Source organism: Branchiostoma lanceolatum, chromosome 2 (assembly GCF_035083965.1).
Source record: "Branchiostoma lanceolatum isolate klBraLanc5 chromosome 2, klBraLanc5.hap2, whole genome shotgun sequence".
Classification (NCBI taxonomy): domain Eukaryota; kingdom Metazoa; phylum Chordata; class Leptocardii; order Amphioxiformes; family Branchiostomatidae; genus Branchiostoma; species Branchiostoma lanceolatum.
The window spans coordinates 26,925,784-26,952,221 of record NC_089723.1 but is presented as its reverse complement, the minus strand read 5'-3'; the positions used below and the strand labels follow the sequence as shown (position 1 = coordinate 26,952,221).

Below are 26,438 nucleotides of genomic sequence, written 5' to 3'. Positions count from 1 at the left end.
CTAATAATCTCCATGAAAAAAGACTTTTTCATGAAGGTATTGTTTTGCGTGTGCTTGCTTGTGTGTTTGCATGCGTGTATGTTTGTACGTCCGGATGCTTAAAGTCAGCATAACTGAAGAACGTCTGGATAGATTGTAATGATATTTGGTATGTGGGTAGGTGTTGGGAGGAGGAAGGTCAGGGTCGATTTTGGGCCCACTGGTATGTATCACTGGAACTGCAATGGCGTATTTGTCAAAATCTTCCAAGGAGAATAACTGAAGAAAGGAGCAACAGATTTTCATGTTATTTAATATGCAAGTAGCTTAGACAGAGATGTACACAATGAATTGCAAATTATGCAAATTGGGACTTAATTGGGATCCCCCATCACAAAATTCAACCCTCTGACATGGCATTTCCTGTGTTTTTGAGGAGATTTAAAAGTAAGAAATGGAGACTGCTGATAACAGTACAGCAGACTGTACTGTCAAGAGAGGATGCATTGATCTTTTTTTTGCGTTTCGGCGCATGCGCGCCGAAACGCAATGTCCTGGCTTTTACCTTGCAGGCAGGCAGGAAGCAGGGAAGGAAGGAAGCTTGGTTCAACACTGTGTCGCACACAATAAGACCTTATATGGCAATACGTTCTCAAATCCTTGTATAGCCGTTGCCTTATATGGCAAGGGACCACGAAAAGGCAGGCAGGCTACATTTGCATGACACACAGGAGGGCGACCGCATGTAACTGCTACAACTGTTCGGAAATATCATTGCATTGTGGTTTCGGACTTTGATATCCTGAAAAATGACCATATTACATCTATTCCACAAGATTGCAGAAGAAAAAAAATGATTTCGTCAAGAAAACGACCAAAAATCGGCATAAATAATACCACATAGTGAGGTTATAGCATAACGTACAGAGTAACGGATACGTACCGCAGCTTGGCCTATCTGGCAACGCGAAGCACTTCGGACCCAGAAGATCCGGGTTCGTGTCCGTTCATGGATTTTTTCTTTTCTTTTTAGATATTGAATATCAAAAATATATATTGATATTATATTAATCAATCAATATCATATTTATGAATATCATTTTTTCATTAATAAATAAAGAAATATTTTATATTTGTTATTTTTAAATATTCATTTAATATATACAAGGCCTTTGTCTTATGAACAGGACTTCATAGATTCCAAACCCGGCATTCGAATTTTTCTGTTCATTGTAATGGAAAATACCGTGCAGCGGCTCCTATGCGCGGTAAGATGATTCTTGCAAAACACTCGCCACTAAACTTCTATCCCCGATGTAAACAGAGGCTCTTGATGTTGTTTGCAAAACAGCGATCCTTTGTTACAGTAGCAAATGCTCCATTGTTCAGTATCGACTTCATTCAGACAACACGGACGTGGAAAGTGGCGCCGCTCGGCACAAAACTATGGGAATTTTCATGAATTTTAGCACAATTACCCAGGAAAATAAGGAAGAAATGTTGTAAATGCGGAAACCAGAATAATACGGATAAGGTAGCTGTTGATTTGTTTGACATTTGGTAGTCATTTTAGATAGAACCTTAGCTGTTATGAACTTCTATTTCACTTAATTACCTTAGTGCTGATGATTCAATGGTGCTTCTTCAAATTTTATGTTTTATTGCGTGCCATGTACATAATTACATTGATAGCTTTTATAATGAGCCTATTGTACATTTTACAAATAAGTACAAGTTGTAGGCCAAGACCAGCTTTTTCAAAAGCACTTAAGTTAAGTGACGTAACTTCAAAATTGCTTTCCCCAATCTGCCTTTCTATATTAAAACAGTACTCATTTCCCAAAATGACAATTTTTCTTATAGACTGAACAGCCCTTGAGTGACTTCCTCTGGCAGATTTTACTTCAAGTAAAGGGAAAAGACAATTCACACTCATAAACGTAGCCGAAACGCCAGCTTTTTTTAAAAGCTCTTGTTTCAGGTAACGGTACCTCCCACTTTGTGGGGGGAACCCCCCTGAGCCCCCCTTGCCTATGGGTGTGACTGTCAATGTCATGGATGACTACACATGTCTGTGCATTGTGCAATGCTATCAATATTATGCAGAAGTGATGTTTTTACACTTGTAATATGTTTATACATAAACAGAAACTGTAGCCCTCTAAATACAGTTCAATGTTCACAATGAAGGTGAGAACACGTTTTGGGCTAGGAAGGTATGGCAAAAAATACATATCATAGCAAAAAATGTAAGACATTGCTTCTGAGAAGAAAATAATACAGCACATGACAGAGTTAATCATATACTAACTGAATTCAATTCTAGTAGTCAAAAGACAAATTTTGTATAACTTACCCTGAGCTACAGTCTGCACCTTCCTGCAATTTAGTTACTTTAATTTGTTTCTTGTACTAAATCTAACGCTTCCTACTCCAGCGCACCGTACACAGAATACGACAGAATCAATGGGGTACCTGTCAATAGCCTGTACTCATGGCAGTGCACTGAGAATGGAGAGCACATAGTCGAGTACTGTTTACTGTACTGACTTTATCTCAGGGACCCCTGATCTTATAAAGTTAAAAATGTATAAAGTTTACATTGATTACACACATTGTAAACTCTGTTTTAAAAAACATCCTGTTGCCCAGTTTTGCTATGCGATTACATAATTTGTTGCTACAATACCTGAGAGAACCAACTTGAATATTTCATAATAAGTGGCATGTACATAATGATGGCCTGCATGACCTTTTCTGTTAAGCGTTATGCGCTATTTCAATTCACTGTTAATCGTAGCCTGCCTGCTCTAATTCAGTGTTAAACGTTATCTATATATTAATCGTGAAGCGTTACTGGTCGGTTCAATTCTATCTAGCGGGTTATTTTTCACCCTGAATTGAAAGTTAAGCACTATTGAGTAATTCCTCGTTACGCAGGAAATAGCGTTTCAGCGGGTCAAGATTTCAAAATTTTCTCCGGGTAGCAAGCCCCCGAACCCCCTGGGATCATTGCGGCTCCGGCGAAAAAATTTTCAATACAAATCCAATTTACCATACTATAACAGTAATGCAACTATAGAATTTGGAAAAGCATCAGCTCTTGTGTACTAGTTAGTAATGTGAACAACATGCTACATCATCATGTATCAAGGAACAGGTCTTATTTTTGCATCCTTTTTACAGGAACATCCTCAAGGATCAGGCTATATAAAAGTTTTTAAGGATTGACAGGATCATGAGATTATCCTGTAAATAATGCAAGAAAAAGTCTTATTGACAGGAACATAGCACAAACAAAACTTATTGACAGGAACTGCCTGTCGCTAGTGTAAAAAAGTATTTTTAACATATTGCGAATAGTGCAAAAAAATTCTTATTGACAGGAACACCCTGTGGATAGGGGGAAAATCTTCAATAAGCTAGTTCGGAGTTGCTACTACGCATGTGCAGTGTCAAAGGTGAAGACCCCCGCGACAGAAACAGTGCTCGCCTCCACATTGTCTCAATTTGCATAACAACGCCCAGACGGGTCTTGTTTCCGTCGCGGGGGCCTTCACCTTTGACACTGCACATGCGTAGTAGCAACTCCGAACTAGCTTATTTGACACTCCTGAACATCCTGTTGATAGCCTTGGCCTCACCTTTTTACCATCTAGACCACCATGGCTCAAGAGTAATAAGTGTAGCAGGGCCTCATGAGAGCTTCTCGGACGCGACCGACCGACCCACTCTCCTCTTCTGGGAACTCCATACACCTTTCTCACGCGGCGGACATGATAGAATGAAGACGAGGCCAATGAGGCAAAGAAGCAAAAATAATGTACAGATTTAGTTTTCCTCCTAAATCACATTAAGTTTTGAAATATGATATCCAAGTATCAATATTACAACTAATGCAATGTACAAAAAAGATGCAGCAATTTAGAGCTTCGTTGACCGATCCCGTAGTCTCCGCCCTCCTCTGTCAGAGCGTAGAAATGCAAAATAAAAACATAGAAATGCAAATATTTGACGGTCATGCAGCCACTTCCTCATTGGTCGATTCTCTAATTATCAGGTAATCATTGGCTAAACTGGTAATTGTGATTGACAGTTAGGATCGGTCTAATGTTTGCCACAGGGGCCTCGTTTTCATTCTATCATGGCCGCCGCGTGAGAAAGGTCTATTGTATCTGTTCAACAAAGTTTCGATCACGAGACGACTGACTACGCCCAGTATATGATAATGAGTATCCATCTTGCACGATCATATCTTCACGTTCAATTTCTAAATGTAAAAAAAAAGAAGTTTGCTGCAACCTTTACGCTGATTGATGCTGCAATCAAGCAAGAACGCAAACAAATTCTGTCACACGAAGACACGGCTGCAGTCAGGTAGAGGTCTGTTTCCATTTTTGGGGCGGTTCGGTCTGAGCTTCTTGATCATGATCTGCATAACTGTTTAAAATTAAAGAAACTGAAATCTCACCTTACTTTCTGTTGCCTTCACAAATATTCTTCAGGAACATCCCATGTACCTTCCAGAACAGTCTCACACCTGGCACTTCCGCATTGGAGTTTTCAGGTCTTCATATTTCTCGGTACAGTGACACCGCTGCCTGGCCAGGTCATCACAGACTGTGCACAGGCGGGACTTCTTGTTTTTGAAAACGGTCACCGAGAAACTTGACTGGAAATAATTAGCGACGAAGAATCCAGTTGCCTGATTCTTTTCGTGTTAACTTAATACCTACTTCCGCATACTGGTCTTAAATGCATCGCTCACGGCAGGCGTAGTTTAATTCACCGATGAAAGTTGAAGATAATCACGTTACTCTCGCAGCTGCATGCAGGAAGAAACACGCTTTCACTTTCAGCCTTTCGGTCGATACCATATCCCGTGCCCTAAGGGGTATGCTTACTCTATCTGAATTCTAGACGTACAGAAAAAAAACACAAGCAAATAAAAAGACAAGTTGTTATAACCAATATTATATCTTTATTTTAAACAACTATGTTTTCATAAATCTATAAATAACGCTATCCATTAAAAAATACATACAAAATAATGGTATCTTCTAATACTAACATGAATGGTAGCTACTCATTTGTGTCCGTACATTCAAGGCAAAAGTAGTACTGTTCAATATGATCATAAAATGGTAACGGGAAAATCTTGATAACTAGTCACAGTTTTGTTAATCTTACAACTTTTTTTGAACTTATTACGGGTAGTTTTCTTTATAAAGTGATTTCGGGCCTTTAGTCTGTCACTGTATCAGCCTAGCAGCAGATTCGTAGACTCCATTTAGAGGCATCTACCGCGAAGTGACGCCTCTTCTGTCGGTGTCCAGGAGACCGTCGTGTTGTTGTGCACTTTAGATCGCTCATTTCCCGTCCCTTCTTCAGAGCTAACCTTGCACAGGTCCTCTGTATCAGACCATTTTCCGTCCAAGGTGCGTATGCTGTTATTTTTTATATCCTTGATGTTGTTTATGGTAAGGTATGGCGCGCGTGATTTGACTTCACAAAATGTGTGCCAAATCATGACTTGACATGTTCATAATTTTAACACTTCCTCTTCCGTCTTGGTACTTCCTTCTTGACCAAGTTAGCTCTCTGTCGCCTGTAGAGGCTATAGTTGCAGTGCATAGCACAGTAGAGGTAGGAAAAGGGAAGATCAGCAGTGTTTAAATTGATTTAAAACCTGCTGAGTCACTGTTCCTGAGTCACATATGGCTGACCTGATTGTAAGCTACACAATGATGATGTAATGTAGATGGCGGGTAGCTTTTGTCCCGACATACCCACAAATGTGAAAGGAATGAGGTAAAAATACACATTTCAAATTAAAATTAAACATAACAATTTGGTCTCTTTAATATCGCATACTGTATCTAATACAAATTGGTCGAGGCTCTTGACAGGATGTTCTTGTCGATAAGAATTTTGTTAGCACTATTGACAGGAATGAGCCTATAACCGTTATACCCTGCTACTAAAGCGGCAAGGAAACTTGCAAGTTTCAACCCTATGTGCCACTATACAGGGCAGCATGTACGTACTACAATTTTCTTTCAACAGCCACGGGGTACAACTTTTGTCCACTATTGGGCCCATCAAACTTATTAACTGCTAACGTAATATGACCAATTAACGTCTGATTTAGTCAAAACGTATTTATCTTAAAACCGAGCGGACAGAGCCAAATTTCAAACCCATGGGCAGAAATATCAGCTCTTCTAAAAAGAAAATGCATGGTCTGTAAGTTTTTCTCCGCCTGTTTAACGCCGTGCGAGCATGTATTTATACTGAGGTACATGATGAAGAATTGTGCTAGGGTAACCTATTATCGTCCACTTCTGAATCTTTTCCCTTCTAGCGCTATGCTTGAAAAACATAGACCAGAAAAAAATACACAGTGACTGTCCAAAGTAGTCTGCAGACAAATGATAGTAAATCACTACATCTGTGCGGCCACTTGCTTAACGCGATGGAAAAAAAACAATGTTTATCTGTAAATTTCCCCCACATGCGCGGCACGTGGCGTTCACGTGGTAAACGCATGGCCATTATGTTTTGCTGTGCAAAAATTAAAGAGATGGCTAAGGATCATACTTATGATGTTCTTTATTGCTCATGAGAACAGGCTTTGGCATAATACACCGCGACATGTGGACATGAGCCAAACCGGACGTAAATAGGTTCTGCACGTAAATAGGTCATGTTACGTTACATGTACGCCTTTTTTTAAAGCTGTTACTCTATAATTCTGTTCAGTATAAAAGGCCTCACAGTCTTGATCTTATTAATGAAAAACATATAATAATATAATTACCTCTAAAAGCTCTGCATCAGATACTGTAAAAAGGAAAATTTCTGTGGGGATTTGATTTCGCAGTAGGGAGTGAACAGAGTATTCGCTGTGGTTTTAGGTACATGTAAGCAGTTGAAACAAAAGTAGCTGGGCAGGAGACAGAACAAGAAATGTTCACATAGGTTTGCAGTGAATAGGTCAGGACAAGAAACTTGGTGGTACATACAACCACTGTGAACATTTCCTCTTTTCATCATCTTAAATCCTCTTTTACTGTTTAGCCTGGGTGCCATCCACTCTGGTGCACAGTTGCTCCCATAGTCCTAACGTTACATGCTTTTTAGAAAATTCTTCAGCAGTGTCTATTGTGTCAAATCTAGGAATAGGGAATACGGTAGATAATGTCATGACATATGTCCCACTTTTCCTACTGTTTCCTGACAACTGTGACATTGTCTCACTTTGCAGCTGTCTGTATCTTTATGAAGAACTCACAGCTACTTCTTAATGGGAAACGATCAATCATCAAGGTATGAGCAATGTGGTGTATTGCTAATTATTGACTTTCCAAAGAAGTGAAATTCAAGACGGAGGGGATGGCACAGGCCAAAACTAAGGCATGCATGTATTCCATTCTTAAAATCAACTATAGGACCACGGTCCGACCACCTCTCCAAGATGCTCAAACATTGCAAAAATCACAAATTTTTGTCATCATTCATCATTAGAGGAGATGCATTGAACACGTTACAACAGCCTCATTACTCAGATGGGTACCTACTGGCTGTAATAATAATACAACACAGTGAAGTATTATTACTAAAGGAGCATCACCAGACTGTCAGCCATGAATGGTGGACAAAGACATCATACTGCATTTATGTATCTTTTTCTTCTTTTAGTGACCCAGAACAACTCAGCATGTCGAAGGAGTTTGTTGAAGCCACTATCCGCGACAACAAAGTGGTGGTGTTCTCCAAGACGTACTGCCCGTACTGCAAGATGGCCAAGCAGGAACTCAACAAGTACAAGGGACAGTACAAGGTTTGGTGCTAAAATCTAATCTGGATTGAAGAGTTGGTTGGTTGTTTTTAGTGTTGAATTTGTGTCTCCTGTGTGAATCAGATTCAGAGGAAACTTAATTCCTGGACCTACAAAATATCAAGGATAAATATGCAATATTTGCAATATATGGATGGCTGTTGTTGTGAATACTTGTAATTTCTTGTATACTTAAAAGCTTTATATTTTTCCAGGAAGAACCTGTGATTATTGAAATAGAGAATCGTAAAGACTGTGAGCAGATCCAGCAGATCTTGGGGAAGATCACCGGAGGTCGAACAGTAAGGCACAATATTAATAATTCATCACAGCACAGTGTAGACATAAAAGAGTCTGTGGAAAAAATATAATAAAACTGGCAGACTGACGGTCACTCAGCGATTATGTTCTTCAACACCCAAAGGTCCACAAATGTAGAAATGGAGGCGTTAAGTTAATGGAGCTATGAATTTACACTGTTAAAGCCCTCCACACAGCAGGAAAATCAAGTCTGCGAGCTCTAAATTACATTTTCGGCAGTAATACGCCTGGGATTATCGGGGGTCATTGGGGATCTAGGGACGTTTGAAGGTTAACGAGGGTATATTTTCGTGAGAAAATATGCACGACTCTCAGGTGATTGAGTTTTGACCTGGCTATCAACAAATACGACCAAAACTTGTTGACTGTGTGACAGGCAGTTTTGCCAGCTTACCTGCCTCATAGTTTTGAGGGGCCACACCCTATCTAGTGATTCCTATTCCCGGTGATACAACCTTACTAGGACTCTCATGATGAGTCCTAAGATTTACCCAAATATAATGCCATAATTTATGATCATGCATGCAACTGGATCTTTACATGACAGCTCTTAAAACCTGGACAGATTTCTAATTTCATCCCTTTCCTGATATTTAAAGGTTCCCCGTGTCTTCATCAATGGCAAGTGCATTGGTGGGGGCAGCGAGACCAAGGCTGCAGAGAATTCTGGGCAGCTGAAGGTGATGCTGAGTGACGCTGGGTCCATATAGTCTCACCTGACAAGATTCCAGTGCCAAGCTGGCAAGCACCAATGAGCTTCTCGTCCTACATCAGTAATGTTGTGTTGAGATATGTTTTCCAGTGATGCAGAAATGAGTAATGCACAAAGCACCAATTCTTAAAATATTCTCACTTGAATCAAAGTTTTTTCTGAATTCTCTGGCCAACCATCTCCTCACTGAATTTTTGTTTATAAAATACCAGTGGATAAATGGACAGAGCTTGATAAACTAGAAGCACTGAAACAGATATTTTGAGTGATATATATTAGCATCACAGATACATAAATGCCACTACAGCTAATGATGTTGTCCGAATACATTTTAGAAGTTGCAAATGAAATATTTCTACTTTAACTGATCAGGTTGTGATAACTACATATTATTGACCACTTGCGAGGATGTTTTTACATGCTGTCATGTAATGTACACATCACTGATGCCAAACGAAACACTAATCATGTCCCCAAGCAAAAATAACAAAACATTTCAAATAAAAAGTTTTCAAGACCTCTGATGTATGACTTTTATTGAACTTGTTACTCCTCTCGACATACGTCTAGCTTTCTTAATATTAGTTCCATAGAGAATGCTCTTTTGCTGTTAGATCAGAGGAACGGTGGTGTTAGTTGAAACAGAACAAAGTGTAATGAAAAAAAACTTTGTTAGTAGAACAAAATCTTACTACAACAGAGAAAAATTTCCAGTTTTATAGGTGGAATTTGAGACTTTCGGGACACCTTTTTAAAGAGAAGGACTAGTGTTTTTACCAGTACTTTGTTCACACTCTATTTTATATGATCTTTTTCAGAAATCAAAACCATCTATAACGGGTTAATACTGTTGTGTTGTGTCCACTTCAAAGACATTTAAAAAAATGAAACTGGAAATATGCCTCTTTAAAAAAACTGAAACAGAGTTTACTAAGTTAGTCATTCAATAACAGGTTTAGAAAAAATCTAAGGCAGGATGTTTAACCCAGTACAAAGCTTGGAATGTTTTTCGAAAATCTTGTTCAATATCAATGCAACATTACTCAACAATGTAAGTCCTTATAAGTTCTAGTAATACAAACCTGCCAGAGATGGAAGTAATACTATTATGAAGTTCTCGTGTAGTTTGCAACATTTCTGTAGTATTAGTATACCAAATCAAGGTAGCCATCTTTCAGTAAGTTTTTTGTCTCAAAAGCCAAAGCTGAATTTTTCCACATTACAAATATATTGCACAAACAACCTTGCTGAACTGACAACTACTTCAACAGATTACTGATACTGACTGAAGTACAAATAGAGTCTATGGAAAAATGGTGTAGGTATGACAATGTGCTGTGCTCTTTTCTTGACCCTAAATAACACTTTTTTCTTAAACTGCTAACATGAAATACCTTAGTGACACATGTACAGTACAAGTATGTGGCTTGTACCTTACCAACCTTATGGTGTAAGCAGACACCAATGGCTGTTAAACAATCATGCTACAGGTGACTTATGCCTTGGTACTGATTTACATGCACAACTATGCAATGTGCAACAGGTCAAACTAGAGTTTTACCAAAAGATGGGTGTACTCGGCATATATGACTATGTCCCTTGAAATGATCTTGAAAAAGTTACTACAGTTAAAGTTGAGAAAAAAACCTGAGCCAGGGCTTGAAATACTAGTACTGGGTGCATGTTTGCCCAAAATTGGAGCTGTGCACCTAAGTTTTGAGTGGTGCACCAGCGCACCTAGATATTTTTGTAGGCTATCAAGGAAAGGTACTATTGTACACTTGTATACAGAGTATGCTTGAAATTTAAGTATCAGAAAAAGCAATATTATAACTTTTGTTGTACCTTGATATATTATGTTTAAAATTTTGAAGTTAGCTATAGAATTTCAGACTGAAGTTCAGTAGGGTTTGTAAATATGTTTTGCTCATATTCTATTTTATGCTGTGCACCCAAAATTATTCTATTTTATGCTGTGCACCCAAAATTCTTTCTGAGCATGTAAATTTTTTGGGTTAGGTGCACCAGTGCACCTATTCCCGAAAATGAATTTCAAGCCCTGTAAGGTGAACATAAGCCCAATAATGGATATAGATCTATAAACTGGTAATGACACAAAGAAATGTAAACTAAGAACTTTTTCACACCAAAGGAAGTTATCAAGTCTCTGATACAGATTTGCTTAGTGTTGTCCCAGATATTCAGAGGGTATCTTTGATGTATGTGGGGTAATCATAAAAATACATTTCAGCAACCTTTACTGCATAATGACTTGTGCAAGGAAAAAAGCCAGCCAGGTAAAAAAAAAATTACTATAACTGCTGTATTTCAGTGACATATTCAACTCTATCGCAAATCTTCGAAGTCCTCATTGCACTCTTTAAGTGTTTTTCGTCTTCACCCTCCCACTAATCATCTTCCTGTGCATACTTGAACTTCTTGCGGATCTTACGGAACTTCTTGAGGTCCCACTTGTCCGTGGGCAACATCCAGTGTCCGTTGAACACACAGTGTACCGTCATGTTGTCCTTGAAGTTCAGGTCTGGCAGAAGCTGAAGTGTAGCAAGGAATGGACAAGTTTGAGGAAATATATATATCATAGTAGAGAGGAGGAGTTTTTCCTTCTGTATGAAGCAAGCTAGGTTTACTGGACTGAAATTGAATATCTCATACCTCAGTGAAATACATAAACAGGTTTCATTATATCATTGTGAATTTCTCACTAATTCTGTCTAAGTTGTTCTGTCTGTGCATTTTCCTGCCAGCCTGCGTGAACAACTTTCGACCCGATCCAAGCTGACCTTACGATCCTGTCACTCTACCGTAGTCAAATAACTACGGACACACACCACAACAAACAAACAGAACACCTCAGTTTTTACAGAGTAGTAATGCATGAAAATATCCCACCTTGGGGGTGATGAGGAAGTACTGGGAAGTGTTCTCCCTGCAAGCTGACCCCACAACCAGGTCAAACACACGCCGCTCGTTGGTGGGGTCCATACCCTGCATGATACATAGGTATGTTATGATACAGCTTAGTCACATTTTTCGTAAATTAAGTTTTAAGAGGCATTATGCAGGCATTTTTGGTACAATTGTGAATGTATTGGAAAAATTCAGCTAACTGCAAGATTCTTGTACAATGTACATTGTGACATCTACGGGCCACACAGCCGTTCTATAAGAATACTATAAGAAGGGGCTAGTGTGGGTTCAACTGCCCTACTCTTACCCATAAAAGCTGAATGCTAGATAGAGAAGCAGTACAAGCCTAACTAATCCCTAGGCTACAACTTGCAAATTACCTGGTTGATCTCATCCACAACCCTGAAGGGACACCTGGTCAGCTCCTGTAGCGCCATGAGGTACAGGATGGTGGACACGCTGCGCTCTCCGCCGCTCTGGTGGTACGGGTTCAGCTCGTGAAGCTGTGACGCGTTACGGAACTTCACGCGTATCCTGACTCCGTACTTGTCGTAGTCCTCCTGAAAGTTAATCAGCAAGCATGAGGATAGGGTCAACAAATATTTGACAAGAAATCTTGACTTCAACCCAGAACCCTTTCAATTTCTGTGTCAACCACCCTTGGATGCACAACATAAGAAGAATGTCTGCAAAACGTAACTACAAACCCGACTGCCTCTCAAGAAAGTCAATCTGTAGTAAAGCTAAGTTCAAAATTTCAATACATCAAATAAAGTACACCAAAGGTTGTATTGTTTTTCTGATCTTTAAATTTATATCTTCTAAAGATAGCTAGAAGTGTACAATAGTGGCTTTACCCTATAGCATAGCGTACAAAAATAATCTAGGTGCACTGGTGCAGCCAGTCAAAATCATGACTTGTGCACAGCTCCAATTTTGGGTGCACTACCTATCAACAGGAGAAATGCTGACCTCATTTTCAGCGTGCAGGTCGACCTCTCCAACACACTCCAGCATGCTCATGAAGCGCGAGAAGTTGTAGTTGATCCTGTCAACCAGTTCCTGCAGTGGAGTCAGCCAGCGCTCCCGGACCACCTTTATCTCCTGACGCTGGCCCTCTAGGTGGTTCCCCTGCTGGTCAACCTGTGGTTTGTGTGAGACAATCATCATCATTGTTACCCACATATGGCCCCATCAGTGGCAAATTGGTGGGGGGGGGGGTATATTTAGTCGAGGTCCCAGGCCCGGGCTGGCAGGCCTTCAGCCTGGCACGGAATGACTCAATGGTGGGAGCCAGCACAACCGGGCCAGGCAGGGCATTCCACTGCGGAATGGTACAGGGCAAATATGAGTGAGTCTATGTGTCTGTTCTGGTGTTTACAGTTTGGAATTTGAGATGGTGGCTCCCCCCGATACACCCCTGAGCTGGATTTGAGTAAGCAAAAAGTAAGCAAAAGTGGTCATCCTCAATTGAGATGAAGTAGCTAGTGGTAGTGCAATGTGACTTTGCTACAGCTCACATGTTTTTGGCCAAGCACACAGGGACACCCCTACTCTTCTAGCTAAGTATGTTGGGTTCTTTTACGTGCAGAAGTTTGACGCTCGAGGATGAAGCTCCCTCATACACAGGGCTGCTGGCTTTACGTCACCATCTAAAATGATGAATGCAATCCCTTCCAACATGTTTGAGTTGGGGCTGACCAAAGGATCAAACTCCAGCCCACAGATCGACGGAATTTGATCCAGATGGCCAAGCAGTGGGGTTGCATTACTGCCTGCGCCACGAGGACATGTTTTGACTTGAGGCAACAGTGTCACAAAAACTCCTACTTCCAGCGGAAACAACAGGACTGGAGTAACGTGATGTCATTTTTCAGAATCTAAACAAGTCAAGAACAGATTTTTCCAGATGTGTGCCTTCTGCAGCTGTCCAGTTTTTTAATTTAAACTGAAGAATTATTCACTTTAAAAAAATTTTCATTCCATCTTCATACATGTATGTGTAAGTCTCACCTCTCTGTTGAGCTTGGCTATGTCCCTTTGCCTCTTCTCATATTCTTGTATGACCTAAAGAAAAGTAAGTACTCACATCATAAAACATATCTAATTTGAGCAGTCAAGGAAAATAAAAAAACACATCAAGGTCTACAATAACAACATCAATGTAAAAAGTAAAATGAAGATTTGTTTTCTTTTAAATCATGAAAGGCACAAAAAAAGTGTTTCCCCTTACCCCTGGGTCAGTCTGGAAGCAAAGGTCTGCCCTGGCGCGGGTGTCGTTGATCATGGCTTCTATTTCATCCAGGTCATCAGTAGGATACTGGTTGAATGCCTGTGTGAGAGAAAATACTATGATTTAATAAGTTCATAAAGTATTTTCTGTCACACAAGCACACAACCAGTATCCTACTGATATGTATTGCATCCTCCATAGATTAGCATCACAAACAGTCACTGAAAGATCTTTAATAAGTTCTAAATGTTTATGACACAAAAAGACAACATTTTCTGATTATATTCAACAACAAAGATAGTATCATTCTATCAACATACACGCCAAGTTCAAGAACAAAAGTGTGTCAATTTGGTGCAAACGTGTATGCTAATTAAATAATACAACTATTGTTGAATTTAATCAGAATATGATGTATTATGGTATCATAGGCACTTAAAGTAACAGTCTAACACAGCCTAGGAAAGTAAATCTTGGATTTTTCAAACTACTCTGATAAATGCAAGAGGTAACTGAAATCACAAAGTGGAGTACAGCTCTCTACACATTCTTCAACAAGAAATGTGTCCACTTGTCTTCTTCTAACTGCAACCAGATGATCACTAAATACAATGTACTATTATAACAGTTATATTTCAACCAATTGCTCTTAGGGAAGTAAAAACATGTTTAATGCTAAAAATCCATGTAAACTACTTACAATATAACTATAAGTACATGTTTCTGTGCTTACATAAAACGTAAGAACTAATGAATGTACGCTTATGAACACATATCTTATCTTATCTACACTATATGAGAAATCAGCACAGTCATCCATATGATAGTAACATACATCTATCCAGTGCTGCGGGGGTGACAGTTCCCCGGTGTCTTCTCTCTGCTCCAGACCGATGGTTTCCTTTACCACGTCTATGGAGCGTTTGTACCGGTCTTTGGCAGCCTTGGCCTCCTGTTCCGCAATGTGGGCCTCTTGCTGTAACATGAAGATTATGATGAGCAGTTGCCTAACCCAGCATACCTACCAACATTTACTGTTCAGGGATATCCACTGTTTGGGAGGGGGGATGGCCTAACCCCCATTAATCTTCTAACCCCTGAAGTAGCCTTTTGGCACCAAATTGGCATTGGTTACAAGGTAAGGCACAGGGAGAAGGTTAAACAAATGTAAACTTAGAACATGACTATTACACATGTATGAATGATATGTGATCATTACTAAATAGACCTGGTGCATCCCCGTCTTGTATCAGCCAACAAAAGGGTATGTCACCCCGTAAGCATGTCGACTGATAATGATGATGATGAAATAGCAGTTGACTGGTAAAAGCATGGGAGGCTGGCTTGGGTTACCTTGAGCCTACGCTCTGCTTCAGACCACTCCCTCTGCTCCGTCTCCAGGCGTGACACCTCTGCCGTTGCCAGGAGGTGCTGTATACTGAGCTCCACCTTCTCCTTGTGGTGGTCCAACACTTTCTGTAGGTGATCAAACACGAACCTACTTAGTTGCTATGTTCCACATTTTGCATAATACTATCATACCTAACTACAATTGGTTTCTTCAGAGATATGTTTGCCACTATTACATACTTTGGGTGTATCAAGAAATTTAAAAGCACCAAATAATTGTTATTTGGACAATAGAAAACTCTACCTATACAGATCAATATAAATCATAGCAACATTGCAGCAGCAAGCTACAGTGTCAAAGAAGTTGCTGTGCTGTACACAAAAGTGAAATACATTCTCATTTCTGAGGAACACTTAAGCTGCATCTAGACCTTGATGTACGCCTTGAGTTCTTTGGCCAGCTTGAGTCTTTTGTCATTGATGGCGACGATCTTTTCCTTCGCTTCTGTCTCCGCTGCTTCAAGGTCAACAGCATCGTTCTCATACTGTTTGATCCTGGAAAGGCAAACTTCTATTTAGATGATGTTTGTTTCTTTGTTTGCATCACATAACCAGAAAACACCCGAGGTATAACACACTTTGAACACAAGATGGCTTTACTCCCGTCTCAGAGGCAACCCTAGCTAGGTACTCATCTGAGTCCAATTAAGAAATTGTGGGTCAAGTGCCTTTTTCAATGGCACAACCAATGGGAATATGCTACGAATTCGAACTCAGGACCTTTACTGGAGTAAAAAACTATTATCACAAACCCATCATGCCATCACATGTCACTTTACCTAAAGTGTATGCAAAAACTTCCAAACCATTAGACTATCTAGATTTTTGTGAACAATGTTCATCATGCGTCAGTGTCAAAACAGTGGAGAAGCACCCACCTGGACTCCTTAGTCTTGATCTGCTGCTCCAGACGACTCTTAGTATCTCTCTTTGCGCTAAGTTCTTTCTGTAGGTGGAAACTTCATCGTTTTAGGAAACAGAACTCAAGCTCATCATAAACGAATGAAAGGATTTAGAAAAACTGATCTATCCAACAGGGAGCATTTTTCAAGGGAAAAGTGACAAAGGGAAGAAGATGAAAAGTTTTGTTCGATATGAGAAATTGGCAACAAATGTTCTACTACAGGACAAAGGTTCTACTACAGGGACTTGAGAAGACACAACTGAAAGTGCTTCATTCTCATACTTTGATGAAAGTCATTGGATAAGAAGTTGAGTTGGAAAACAGGGACCTGCTATCTGTTATGTATGACAGGGAGCAACGGAGGCTGTAACAGAACTAAAATGAACTGAACTACTTTATTTGAGTTTGACCTTAAACATACTTGTACCTTCTCTTGTCTCAGACTGTTATCCCTGAGTCTCAGCTCAGCCTCCTTCTTGTCCAGCTCCTTGTACTGCTCCTGCCCTGCATCTCGGTTGGTAAGGGCCTCCTAGAAGTGGAACATACAACAGGGTAAAAGATGCTGTAAATTTCCTCATCTTATATTTTGGAAGCCAGTTGTTATAGTTTGTGTCAAGCTGCACATATGACAGTCTCTTTGGTACCATATTTAATTTACCTTACTGTGTGTTCTTCATACTGTAATTCATAATAACACAAAGGAAGCCTGTTCTTTGATGTAAAAGGTCTTGGGTTCGCCTACCGTAAGCTCCCTCTCAATTTGTGCCCTCTGCTCTGCATCCACTGACAGGTTCAGCAGATTAGCTTCCCTGAACAAACACATGTACACAGTAAGTCAGTTATAGTCTAGAAAAGTACATATGGTAAAACAATTAAATCTAGGTTAAACTTTACAGTTTAATAAGGAGCTTTACAATAAATGGAAACATAAGTCCTGCATGAGACGGTCCACCTTTTTCCTAGAAGATTCTTCCATTAACCCGATACATGACATAGCAAGTTTGTTAACAAAGGTGACAAGAACATATCCAAGTACTTCCTTACCGAACAGAACTGTTGGTAGAGCTGATCTCTCCAGTGTAGCGGGACTTGCTGACTCGGTACTGTGGAGTAATTATAAGTGAAGGGAATCATCAGCACCTTATCCAGCTACTTCACTTATTTTTGTATTGAGTCTCTCATTACCCCAGTCATGGATGTCTAACCTTCCTCGACGTGTTGATCAAAATACATTGCACACCCAAATTCAAAAGAATAAAGCAAAGTAGAATGTAGACACATGTAGACAACTTGAACATTAGTTGTAGCAATATGACTGTTGTTTTTTTTACTTAAGAAGATTATCTCTTTTTTCTCACCTGGGTTCCAGGTGTATAGACACAGCGAACACCTGACTCTCTCAGCACCTGGAATCAATGGGCAAAACAACAAAAATGAAGAGGAAAAATGCAAAAAGGTACAGAAAGTTCATCTGTACTTGTAAGGTGTAGTTACATAGTACATAACATACATTCATAGATCATTTTACATAAGTGGGGTGGACTGAAACTGAATTTCTATAAATACATGTTCATGAAGCCTTTTCTTTCTTGTGTTGAAACTACTGTACATCTTGAAATGTCTGTGGTGGTTTTATTTTTGCAGTCTTTGCATTGACGTCACACATTGATGACACTATGAATATGCATTTCTAGTGTATCACTACTGTTCAAACACTGCAAAAACTTCCTTTCCCTTTTACAGTAAAATGAAGTCAGTGTGTAAATAGATTTACAATGTGTAGGGATACTCACTCACTCACTCACTCACTCATAATCTTGCACTTGGTGCATATAGCTGACTAGTTTCACTAGACCTCACCATCTTCCATTGGGCAGTAATTTTGAACTGAGACCTTTGGTGCGTTACTCACCCTCTCGATGTTCTGCTTGGTGTTCTCAGTGCCGATAGGGACGTCATGTAGGTGGTACATCTGGCACAGGTATGCCATGACTGGTTCTGGGGCTTCAAACAGATCCTTCAGGTAATGTTGGAAATCATACCTCTCCCTGCATGGATGACAAAAGATCAAAGGTACTCAAGGTAAGAATAGAATGATGTTCGAACTCAGTTTTGCTGGTCATTTTCACTAACTTGTAAACCCTATGGCATTACCAGCTCGGCATTGCATAACAACTTTCAAGGGGTGAAAATGTGATGTCATACAAATGCACAGAAAACCTTCCTGTTTGTTTACATCCAACCAGCATGTATTTATTGGTTCGAACAAAAAAGAGAGGACCATGATCTGCTTTTTGTTTGTGTTGTTCATAAAGAAATAATGATGCAAATGTGCCAAAATGTTCCTATAAATGTCAATAACATAAACCTTTCACTATCCAGAATATTTTCAATTTTTGCGTCAAAATCCTACATTGACTGATTGAGCGCTGTTACAAACTGAGACAGTAAAGTCATGGTTACCCCCAAAAAATAATCAAAATCAACAAAAATATTAATATTTCTCTAAACCTGAACAGTATACTAATTTTCCGGAAAGACTTCCTTGTAGCAGCTGACTATCACTACATCCTGTAAAAAATTCTATACTCCAGGATCTACGCAGCAACTTGGCTAGGTCAATTATTGTAAAAATGATATCGATCCTATATTTATCAATTATGAAAATACCATAACTCTATTTCTGGTATCTTATTCATAGTTGGAAGGTTTGGTACCAAGGCAAAGTTTCCTCCAAAATTTCAAACTCATTGGACTTACGGCACTGGCGATATGGCGGTTTATATCCACCCTACCGTTCACTCTATTTCAGGTCTTAATCAGGCTTGGTCATGTCTTAACTTACTGGAGTAGAAAATGAAAAGATACTGGTACATAAACATACAGAAGCCTGGTAGACATCTTACCTGAGCTGCTGTATGGGTTTTTGTGGCACGAACTCAGACACTGGTTTGGTGGGAGCCTTGACAGCATTCACCTTCAGCTTCTGGTTATCCCTCACCTGTTATACAGGAAAACTGTGGTTCAACCTTAGGCCAAATTAGATTAACTACATGGATGGCATCTTACGAAGACCCCAAATCTACTGTTAGTTAAAACGCAAAAGTCAAAGTCCTTGCAACGTAAGGGTGTATAGGCTGGCACCTATCTCAATTTCCTCAGCCATTGGGCCACACTACTGTGCAAGCACAGATGCAATGTACAGCCAGGGGCAATGTTCAACTTCCTTACTCTTTCCTGTAAGTGGGCCCACTGTGCCAAGTGCTAAGCAAAGAAGCAAGTGTATGTACCATTTTGGCCTATCACATGCAAAGCGAGCACTCTACCAACTAAGCTATTGCTACAGTCATTACCTCATGTTCCACTCTGAAATATTGTAAAAAAAATTATGTTCATTTTGCATTTTGACAACAAATAAAAGAAGTAGTTGTTCGTAAAAGTAATGCAAAAAAGTATAAGAATAAAGGGCAAACCATACCTCGTTGAGAAACTTGTTCATGTCTTCCTGGTCCTCACACACAAAAGCCCTCATGTCATTGTAAGAGATGTGATGTTCCAAGTACCGGGCATAGTTACGATTTGGTACATTCATCTGAAAAGAAAATTTCATCATCATCATCAACGCTGTATGTCTGTGTGCAGCACTGAGGTTGGCTGTCATTGTCTTCCACACTTGTTATCTCTTGTTGTTTGTTGCACCCACTTCTATCAGTAACCTATAAAATTACCACACCTTTAATGGACTTCTCAACATCCTGTTTAACCTGAAAAAAAGGAAAATAAAGGTATACAATTCCAACACAACACAGATTTTTGAGGACCTTTTTCCCATCCCAGTTTTTTTGGGGAAAGCCCTGATTTGTGAATATTACCATGAGTCTTGCAAGCGTTTTAACTTGATGTACAATGTGTACTGTTGCTTACAATGAGCATGATGGGATCATAGATGTTCTTCTTGAACTTGTCCCTGTTGGCCCTGAGCCACTGCACTGCGTCGTACGTGTGCCTGTGCTTCTGTCGCAGCAGGTTCAGCCGCTGGTTCCGCACATCTTCCAGGTGTCTGATCTCATCCTTACACCCTGGAAAATGTCAGAACATTCTGTGTGACCAGGTGGGTAGGACATAGGAAAATAATGTTACAACTATCTTTATGGATGACACAACCTATGGCTGTCAGAGGCTATCTGGATCAGAGAATCCACACTAGTCAAGAACAGAACAAAATAAAAAAGTTGTTTAGCTGCTAAAAGCACTGTAAATATTGTAATTTTTGTAACGGTTTTACTTTTGTGGCTTTCTCTCTGACCATTCTACCTCAAAATCATGACACCACAAATATGCATTTCAAATGTAATACTACTACAGAATTGTTTCAACCGTGAACTTAAAAAACTGTGAAAACTTCAATTCCCTTTGAAATGAAGTCCCCACAAAAAAAAAATGAATATACATTTATAGCAACTCTCCAAGAGTCTCAAGCATTTCTCAGGCAAAAGCTGACAGTTTTTTTGCACACCACTACAACAAAGCTAACAGATGTTAGGACTGGTAACACACACACTGTACTTAGTGTACTACCTGTGGTATGTAAAGAACAAACGACTGCAGAACCTACTTCTAATGTCCCTGTCCATCTCCCGGCGCTCTTCCTTGATTCTATCTTTCTCAGTCTGCAGCTTCCTCATGTCTGTGCTGATGGTCCTCAGCTCTGTACCAATCTCATTGATTCTTGGCTGTTACAGAAATTGTGAACATAAGTCTGTCATGTGTGATTTGTAGTGAGGGCGAAGACAAACGAAAGAGGCAAAGCAATTTTAGCGGTGAAGAGGGAGTTTGACGTTTCATGGGGGTGCACATTTAGGCCTACCCAAACAAGAAAATTACTTGTTTCTCATAAGCTGTAACTAGAGAGCTGAAGAAGACTTACTGCGACATCCTGGGCCGTCTCAATGACTTCCTGCAGTTCATTCTGCAGGGCCCCCAGGTGGCGCTTTAACTGGTTCAGCCTAACAGTGAAAAAAAACATAAATGTTGACTTGTTCTGTATTCAGTAAATTATACGAACCTTTCCATTAACAAGGTGACAAATTTGCATTTCACATTGAATTACAATCTTTTAACATGACAATTCCAGGCTCAGATGTAAAACACAAAATTGTATATACTTAAAATAACATGCATCTTATTCTTACATTTTGACACGGTCATTCTCTTGCTGTTTCTTCTCCTTGATTAACTCTTGCACATCTGCGATCTGTTGATGAAAAAAGTATGGCAACATGAAACAACACAAAGCTTCATTATTTAAACTATAAGTCCTCTGCATGACTTGGTTGAAGAATTGAACCTGCAACCTACCACATGCAAAGCAAGCACTCTACCTACTAAGCTCCTGCACTGCATAGTAAAAACATTAGTGAAACTGGCAGGAACTTACATCCTCCTGTAGCTGGGCGAGGTTTTCTGATCTCTCCTTGCACTGTCCTGTGGTCTGGCGGATGTGGTTTTGCTGCAGAAGATATAAAAACACAATCGCCATGTGTGTTAATTACAGAGTTCTAGACAATAAGCTTATAATTCAATTACCTAGCAGCAGGAATCCAGGGCTGGAAGTATGATTTTTGATGGTGCAATGTTCATAAATGCAATATTACAGAAATGACCATGGTTAACTACTGGGAGAGAGAGAGTTCACCTTTCCCTTGATGTCTTGGTCGATCTTTGCAGCGCGTTCCCTGGCACGATCTGCCTGTTTCTGGCGGGGGGCATTTTTCTTCTGTTCCTCTCGCAGCCGCTGGGTGCATTCGGTCTTCTTACCTTTTGCAGCATTGAACTTCTTTTGGTTCTCAACCATTTGCTGTACAAAAGTAAAAGGTTTGAATGGGCGTAACAGACGATCATATAACTCATATAATATGGATAATAAATCAGTATATAGCATATGATTGGCACAAATATTGAACACCCCCAGGACTTGAAATTTGGAATTGAATTTGAATGCACCTAACCTGCAGTGGTTCTTTTACAGAGGACATCGTCATATTGATAACTCGGACATCAAGTTCTTTAAAATGTTTTCATTCAGATGAACAACCAGTCTAACAACTTCAAAGCAAAAGGTATTTACTGATGCCAAGTTTTTCTTCTCAAGCTAAGAATACAGAAAACTTACAGCCCAGGGCTTCTTCTTTTCCAGCACTTGAATCTTAGCCAGATGTCTCTCCCGTTCACGGTAGCGCTCAACGTCCTGTTCCAGGCGAGCGTTTCTTTCCTTGAGGCGCTCCAGGTGCGTTCTATGCTCTTCCAGCTTGTTTGAGAGCTGACGCTCATCTCGGCGGAAGTCCTTCAGACGACAGTGATCTTCGTACATCTGCGGTGACCCAACCTACAACACACCAACACCATGTATGGTTGATGTAAAGCAGGTCAAACTTGAAGCATAATGCATGTTTTCAACTTACACTGTAGTACACCAGGCAATCCCTACTCTTCTTGATAATTATGTGGGGTTCTGTTACATATTTAATTCCTATGGCTAATGGCTGAAGCTCTACGAGGCTTTACGTCCCCATCCGAAAGGATAAATTCAACTCCTAACAACTGTTCCGAGCAGGGCTCAAACCCTCACCCTCATGCAGTGACATTTCACATCAGATGTTTCATTTCGTATAAGACAAAATTTTATAGAAAGACACACACTACGACCAGGAGCAGCTGTCAACAACAAATGTTCCTACATGAAAGTGCCAAAACTTACAGCTTTTTCTGTGTTTTCAAGCAGTTGGTACTTGTCCATCTTGGCAAAATCTGCTACTCTGTCCTGTAATACAAAAGACGATACATCAGTTGCAAATTTTTCAAAGTGGCGACTCTCATCTTCCTCCCAATATAGATACGGTGGGTTTGGACAACAAAAAAAGCAAGTTTATTTCCTCACTTTTAAAAATCACCATTCATAGACATGCAAATCCCTACTGGCTCTTACCTGGGGTAGGAACTGACAGAGGTTGTTTATCTGGATGTTGAAGCTGGCTACCGTCTCCTGGACTTTCTTCAGGGTGGCGTGCTGACCGTTCAGACTCCAGTCCGACCGGTTGTCCCGGTGAATCTGTCTCTTGATCACCACGTTGTCCTTGTCTTCACCGCCATGTCTGCAAGGAACATCAACCAATCATAAGTTAGGGATTGATATGCCACCTGCAATTTGCATGACAAAATAAAGGCTACACCACTGAGGCTTTGCCAAAAATTAGAATACAGGTTTACAAAGATATACGGTAAAGCAGGCTGCAGACACTTTCAATACAGAAATGTGGAAGAATTCAGTTAACAACAGTGTACTTACAGCTCCAGCTCAGTGTATCCTGTTTCCTTGCCATGTTTCACATACTCGCCAATCTACAAAAAGATAAAGACATGATGATATTACACTAGAGAATGACAAGAATGGAACACAGAATTATTTCAGTCTGTTTGCTTGTTCAGGGCCTTGGTGTGTGTTCAAGTTTGTTCCCCGGGTGCCAAAAGTCAGGAACCCGAGGATGGCATGTGCTCAAGAGCAGAGCATCTAATATGTGAAATTGACATGGTTTTGTTACATTTTGTCAAAAAAGTTATAAATATTTCACAGAGGTACATGATCTTATATGCCCTGGGTTTTGTTTTTTTTCTGAATGAAATGGCAGCAATGATAACAGTAACAGAATTTCACAATATCAATACATGTACATGTATGATAAAAAACTATAAATACACACAGTGTATACTCACCTCCTTTGCCCTCCCCAAAAGGTTGGTACTACCCCCAAGCCCCAGGCACATCGCACACACAATGCTGGACTTGCCAGTTCCATTGGGCCCAATAATCACATTCAGTTGGCAGCCAGGGAAGAACTCACACGCATCATATGTGCTACACAGTAGAAAACAAGGTTATAGAAGGATTGGATAAAAATGTCAATATGGATATTATGATATTGATACAGGTGGCTTTTGTTTTGTTTGTCTGAATCCTTGTCTATTCATAAGAAGTAGGAAAGAAGGGTGACAGAAAATATCATGTGATATTGATAAAGGTGGGTTTTATTTTTCTTGTCAAGAACCTTTGTGTATTCATGAGAAGCTCAAATTGGCATGCAGGCTGCTTTTTCATTGAGGTCATGAGTGAGCAGGTATAGTAAAAATAAGGGTCAGACAAAATGTAACAAAGAGGAAGATTACATAAATAAAATCCAAATAAATTTACAAACAAAATAGGATCCTTACACATACATGGTATCACAAAAGCACACAACAAGGTGATTGCATCATAATTCTATTTAGCTGATTGGTTGGGTAACCATTACTAACCAATATTACTATGATCAGTAGCAACACAAAGGGAATGTTGAAATACGTTCATGTCTGTGATGAGCTGGCAGTAGAGAAGTCATCAAAAAACCCATAAACTTAAAAATATGGCAGCTATTTCAAGTTTTACAGTAATTAGAGATGGAATAGTCATCCATTTCTAATCTCCAAGCAAGGGATCACCATTGGATGGCAAGATTGTTCTTGGAGAGAACATCTCCAGGACTACCATGCAAGAAGTGGCCTTCTGAGTCACAGCCAAGTTATCTCTAATGATCATCTCAAGACATCAAGATCAAAGATGCCTATTACTACTGTAAATGCCTTACTCTAGTGGGGATTTAATTTTGCAGTAGGAATAAAATTGTGTTTTTGCAGTAGTTTTAAATTTGGGATTTAGATTAAACAGTGCGGGAAGGTGGGCAGAAGACAGAACAAGGATTTTTGTGGAGGCACCAAAGGAGGGAGAGCCACATGAGTCATTCAACACCTGGCATAGAGTTGAGTTGACAAGGTCACTGCAAAAATCCAACATAATTTAAACCACCACGAAAATATTAAAATCTACAGTATTACTACATCATCCATTCCATCTGTGGGCCCCCCATGGATGCAGTCATGCAGGAACAAATTGAACCCCAGGAAACATCTGGAAGTCATTAATGTTATCTCAAGACAAGAGCATTTTGCTCCTTCTGGAGCCAGGGCAAGATTTCTTCTCAAACTGTTTGGGGACAATTTACAATCTTACGTGTTTACCCATAAAATATGTTGCTTCAGTGTATGATATTTTTTTATTAAAGATCATTTGGTACTGTAAGATGACAGCACAAATACACTATCCATTTTACTCTTTTAATTTTACTCATTTCAACAACTACCAAGTTAGCATCGATCTGGGATGCTTTTGTTTCTGATCTTTTGCATCATAATCGGCCTTTTCAATGAATCAATTGGGATGTAAAATCTAATACAGTAATGCTTATGTGAAGACCGGCCTAAAATGGAACCAGCCGATTCCTACCTGGCCGAAGAAACTCTACTCTACTCTACTCTTATGACAACGTGAGAACTACGTGGGAAGTAAAGGTTGTAAATGATAAGTAATGCTATAGAATATACTGAACTTCAGAAGTAATTCATCAGTTGGCCATCCACCAAGCTAGTGTTCTCTAAGTATATACCAATTCCATGTTCAATCCATTTTGGGAATAGTCTGGAACTAGAAAGACGTCAGAAAGTGAAAGTGCCCTAAAAAAACGTGGAAAGTCCAAATTTTCTAGAACCCATGCACTGTAGTGTCTAAGAGTCATGATGTAACGCAACGTACTGTTGCCTATCAGAATTGGACACGTCGTCTGAAAAATATCATTACAGTGACAAGGTCATACAAGTATTCATAACATAAATTATTCAGTTCCGTCAACAAAACAGTAGAGCAGGAGCCAGGCATGCCCGGACAAAATCATCAACATCGCACCCCGCCACATTTGCTGAACTTACAAGAAGTTGATCATCTTGATACGAACGATCGCTCCTCGAACGAATCCATCTGACGATGCCACTGGCATTGGGGCTGGCTGGCTGTCGGGGACGGCTCCGTTGCCCTGAGATCGCCTAGAACTCGTCGTTTTCTCTCCCGACTTTCCCTTCCTATCCGCCATTTTGAGGCTTCCCGCGAAATGTCTGCATCCGGGCATTTTGTGAAACTAGACTGATCCAGACTGTCAATCAAAATTAAAGCTTTGGCCAATGAGATAGT

The 26,438-nt window shown here is 39.9% G+C and overlaps 3 protein-coding genes across 4 annotated transcripts in view; 1 reads left to right on the top strand and 2 right to left on the bottom strand.

Annotated features, from left to right (window-relative positions):
• Positions 1 to 3,820, bottom strand: part of LOC136428289 (leucine-rich repeat serine/threonine-protein kinase 1-like) — a 33,808-nt gene extending 29,988 nt beyond the window's left edge. Inside the window, exon 1 of the mRNA XM_066417683.1 lies at positions 3,624 to 3,820. The gene's annotated coding sequence lies outside the window, so the exon portion shown is untranslated. The remainder of the gene's footprint in view (positions 1 to 3,623) is intronic.
• A 1,290-nt stretch (positions 3,821 to 5,110) lies between these two features.
• On the top strand, positions 5,111 to 9,376 carry LOC136428294 (uncharacterized). Of its 2 annotated transcripts, XM_066417688.1 has the most exons (5): positions 5,111 to 5,417; positions 7,247 to 7,308; positions 7,681 to 7,822; positions 8,035 to 8,121; positions 8,740 to 9,376. In XM_066417688.1, the coding sequence occupies exons 2-5, from the start codon at positions 7,286 to 7,288 to the stop codon at positions 8,848 to 8,850; spliced, it is 363 nt and encodes a 120-aa protein (XP_066273785.1). In that variant the 5' UTR covers positions 5,111 to 5,417; positions 7,247 to 7,285; the 3' UTR covers positions 8,851 to 9,376. The 2 variants fall into 2 exon arrangements, with proteins under 2 accessions (XP_066273785.1, XP_066273786.1); XM_066417689.1 differs by lacking the exon at positions 7,247 to 7,308 and having other exon boundaries at positions 5,118 to 5,417.
• On the bottom strand, positions 9,372 to 26,379 carry LOC136428290 (structural maintenance of chromosomes protein 5-like). The gene is made up of 29 exons (XM_066417684.1): positions 26,180 to 26,379; positions 24,098 to 24,239; positions 23,673 to 23,725; positions 23,313 to 23,478; positions 23,085 to 23,147; positions 22,500 to 22,712; positions 22,023 to 22,184; positions 21,765 to 21,836; positions 21,520 to 21,581; positions 21,255 to 21,333; positions 20,943 to 21,060; positions 20,252 to 20,406; positions 19,806 to 19,919; positions 19,234 to 19,328; positions 18,240 to 18,375; positions 17,686 to 17,733; positions 17,372 to 17,430; positions 17,070 to 17,136; positions 16,755 to 16,856; positions 16,302 to 16,369; positions 15,795 to 15,918; positions 15,367 to 15,489; positions 14,849 to 14,989; positions 14,014 to 14,112; positions 13,794 to 13,847; positions 12,753 to 12,923; positions 12,161 to 12,340; positions 11,763 to 11,858; positions 9,372 to 11,404 (listed from the first exon to the last, which is right to left on the bottom strand). Exons 1-29 carry the CDS (start codon positions 26,374 to 26,376, stop codon positions 11,261 to 11,263), a joined length of 3,303 nt encoding a protein of 1,100 aa, XP_066273781.1. The 5' UTR covers positions 26,377 to 26,379; the 3' UTR covers positions 9,372 to 11,260.
• Positions 26,380 to 26,438: the final 59 nt, after the last annotated feature.

Coding starts and splice junctions, on each gene's coding strand:
- LOC136428294 (XM_066417688.1), top strand. CDS start 7,286: ATGGGAAACGATCAATCATCAAG. Junction 7,823..8,034: donor AGTACAAGGGACAGTACAAG/GTTTGGTGCTAA, acceptor ATATTTTTCCAG/GAAGAACCTGTGATTATTGA. Junction 8,122..8,739: donor AGATCACCGGAGGTCGAACA/GTAAGGCACAAT, acceptor TGATATTTAAAG/GTTCCCCGTGTCTTCATCAA.
- LOC136428290 (XM_066417684.1), bottom strand. CDS start 26,376: ATGCCCGGATGCAGACATTTCGCGGGAAGCCTCAAAATGGCGGATAGG. Junction 17,431..17,685: donor TCTATACACCTGGAACCCAG/GTGAGAAAAAAG, acceptor ATTACTCCACAG/TACCGAGTCAGCAAGTCCCG. Junction 11,859..12,160: donor TTGTGGATGAGATCAACCAG/GTAATTTGCAAG, acceptor TGTATCATGCAG/GGTATGGACCCCACCAACGA.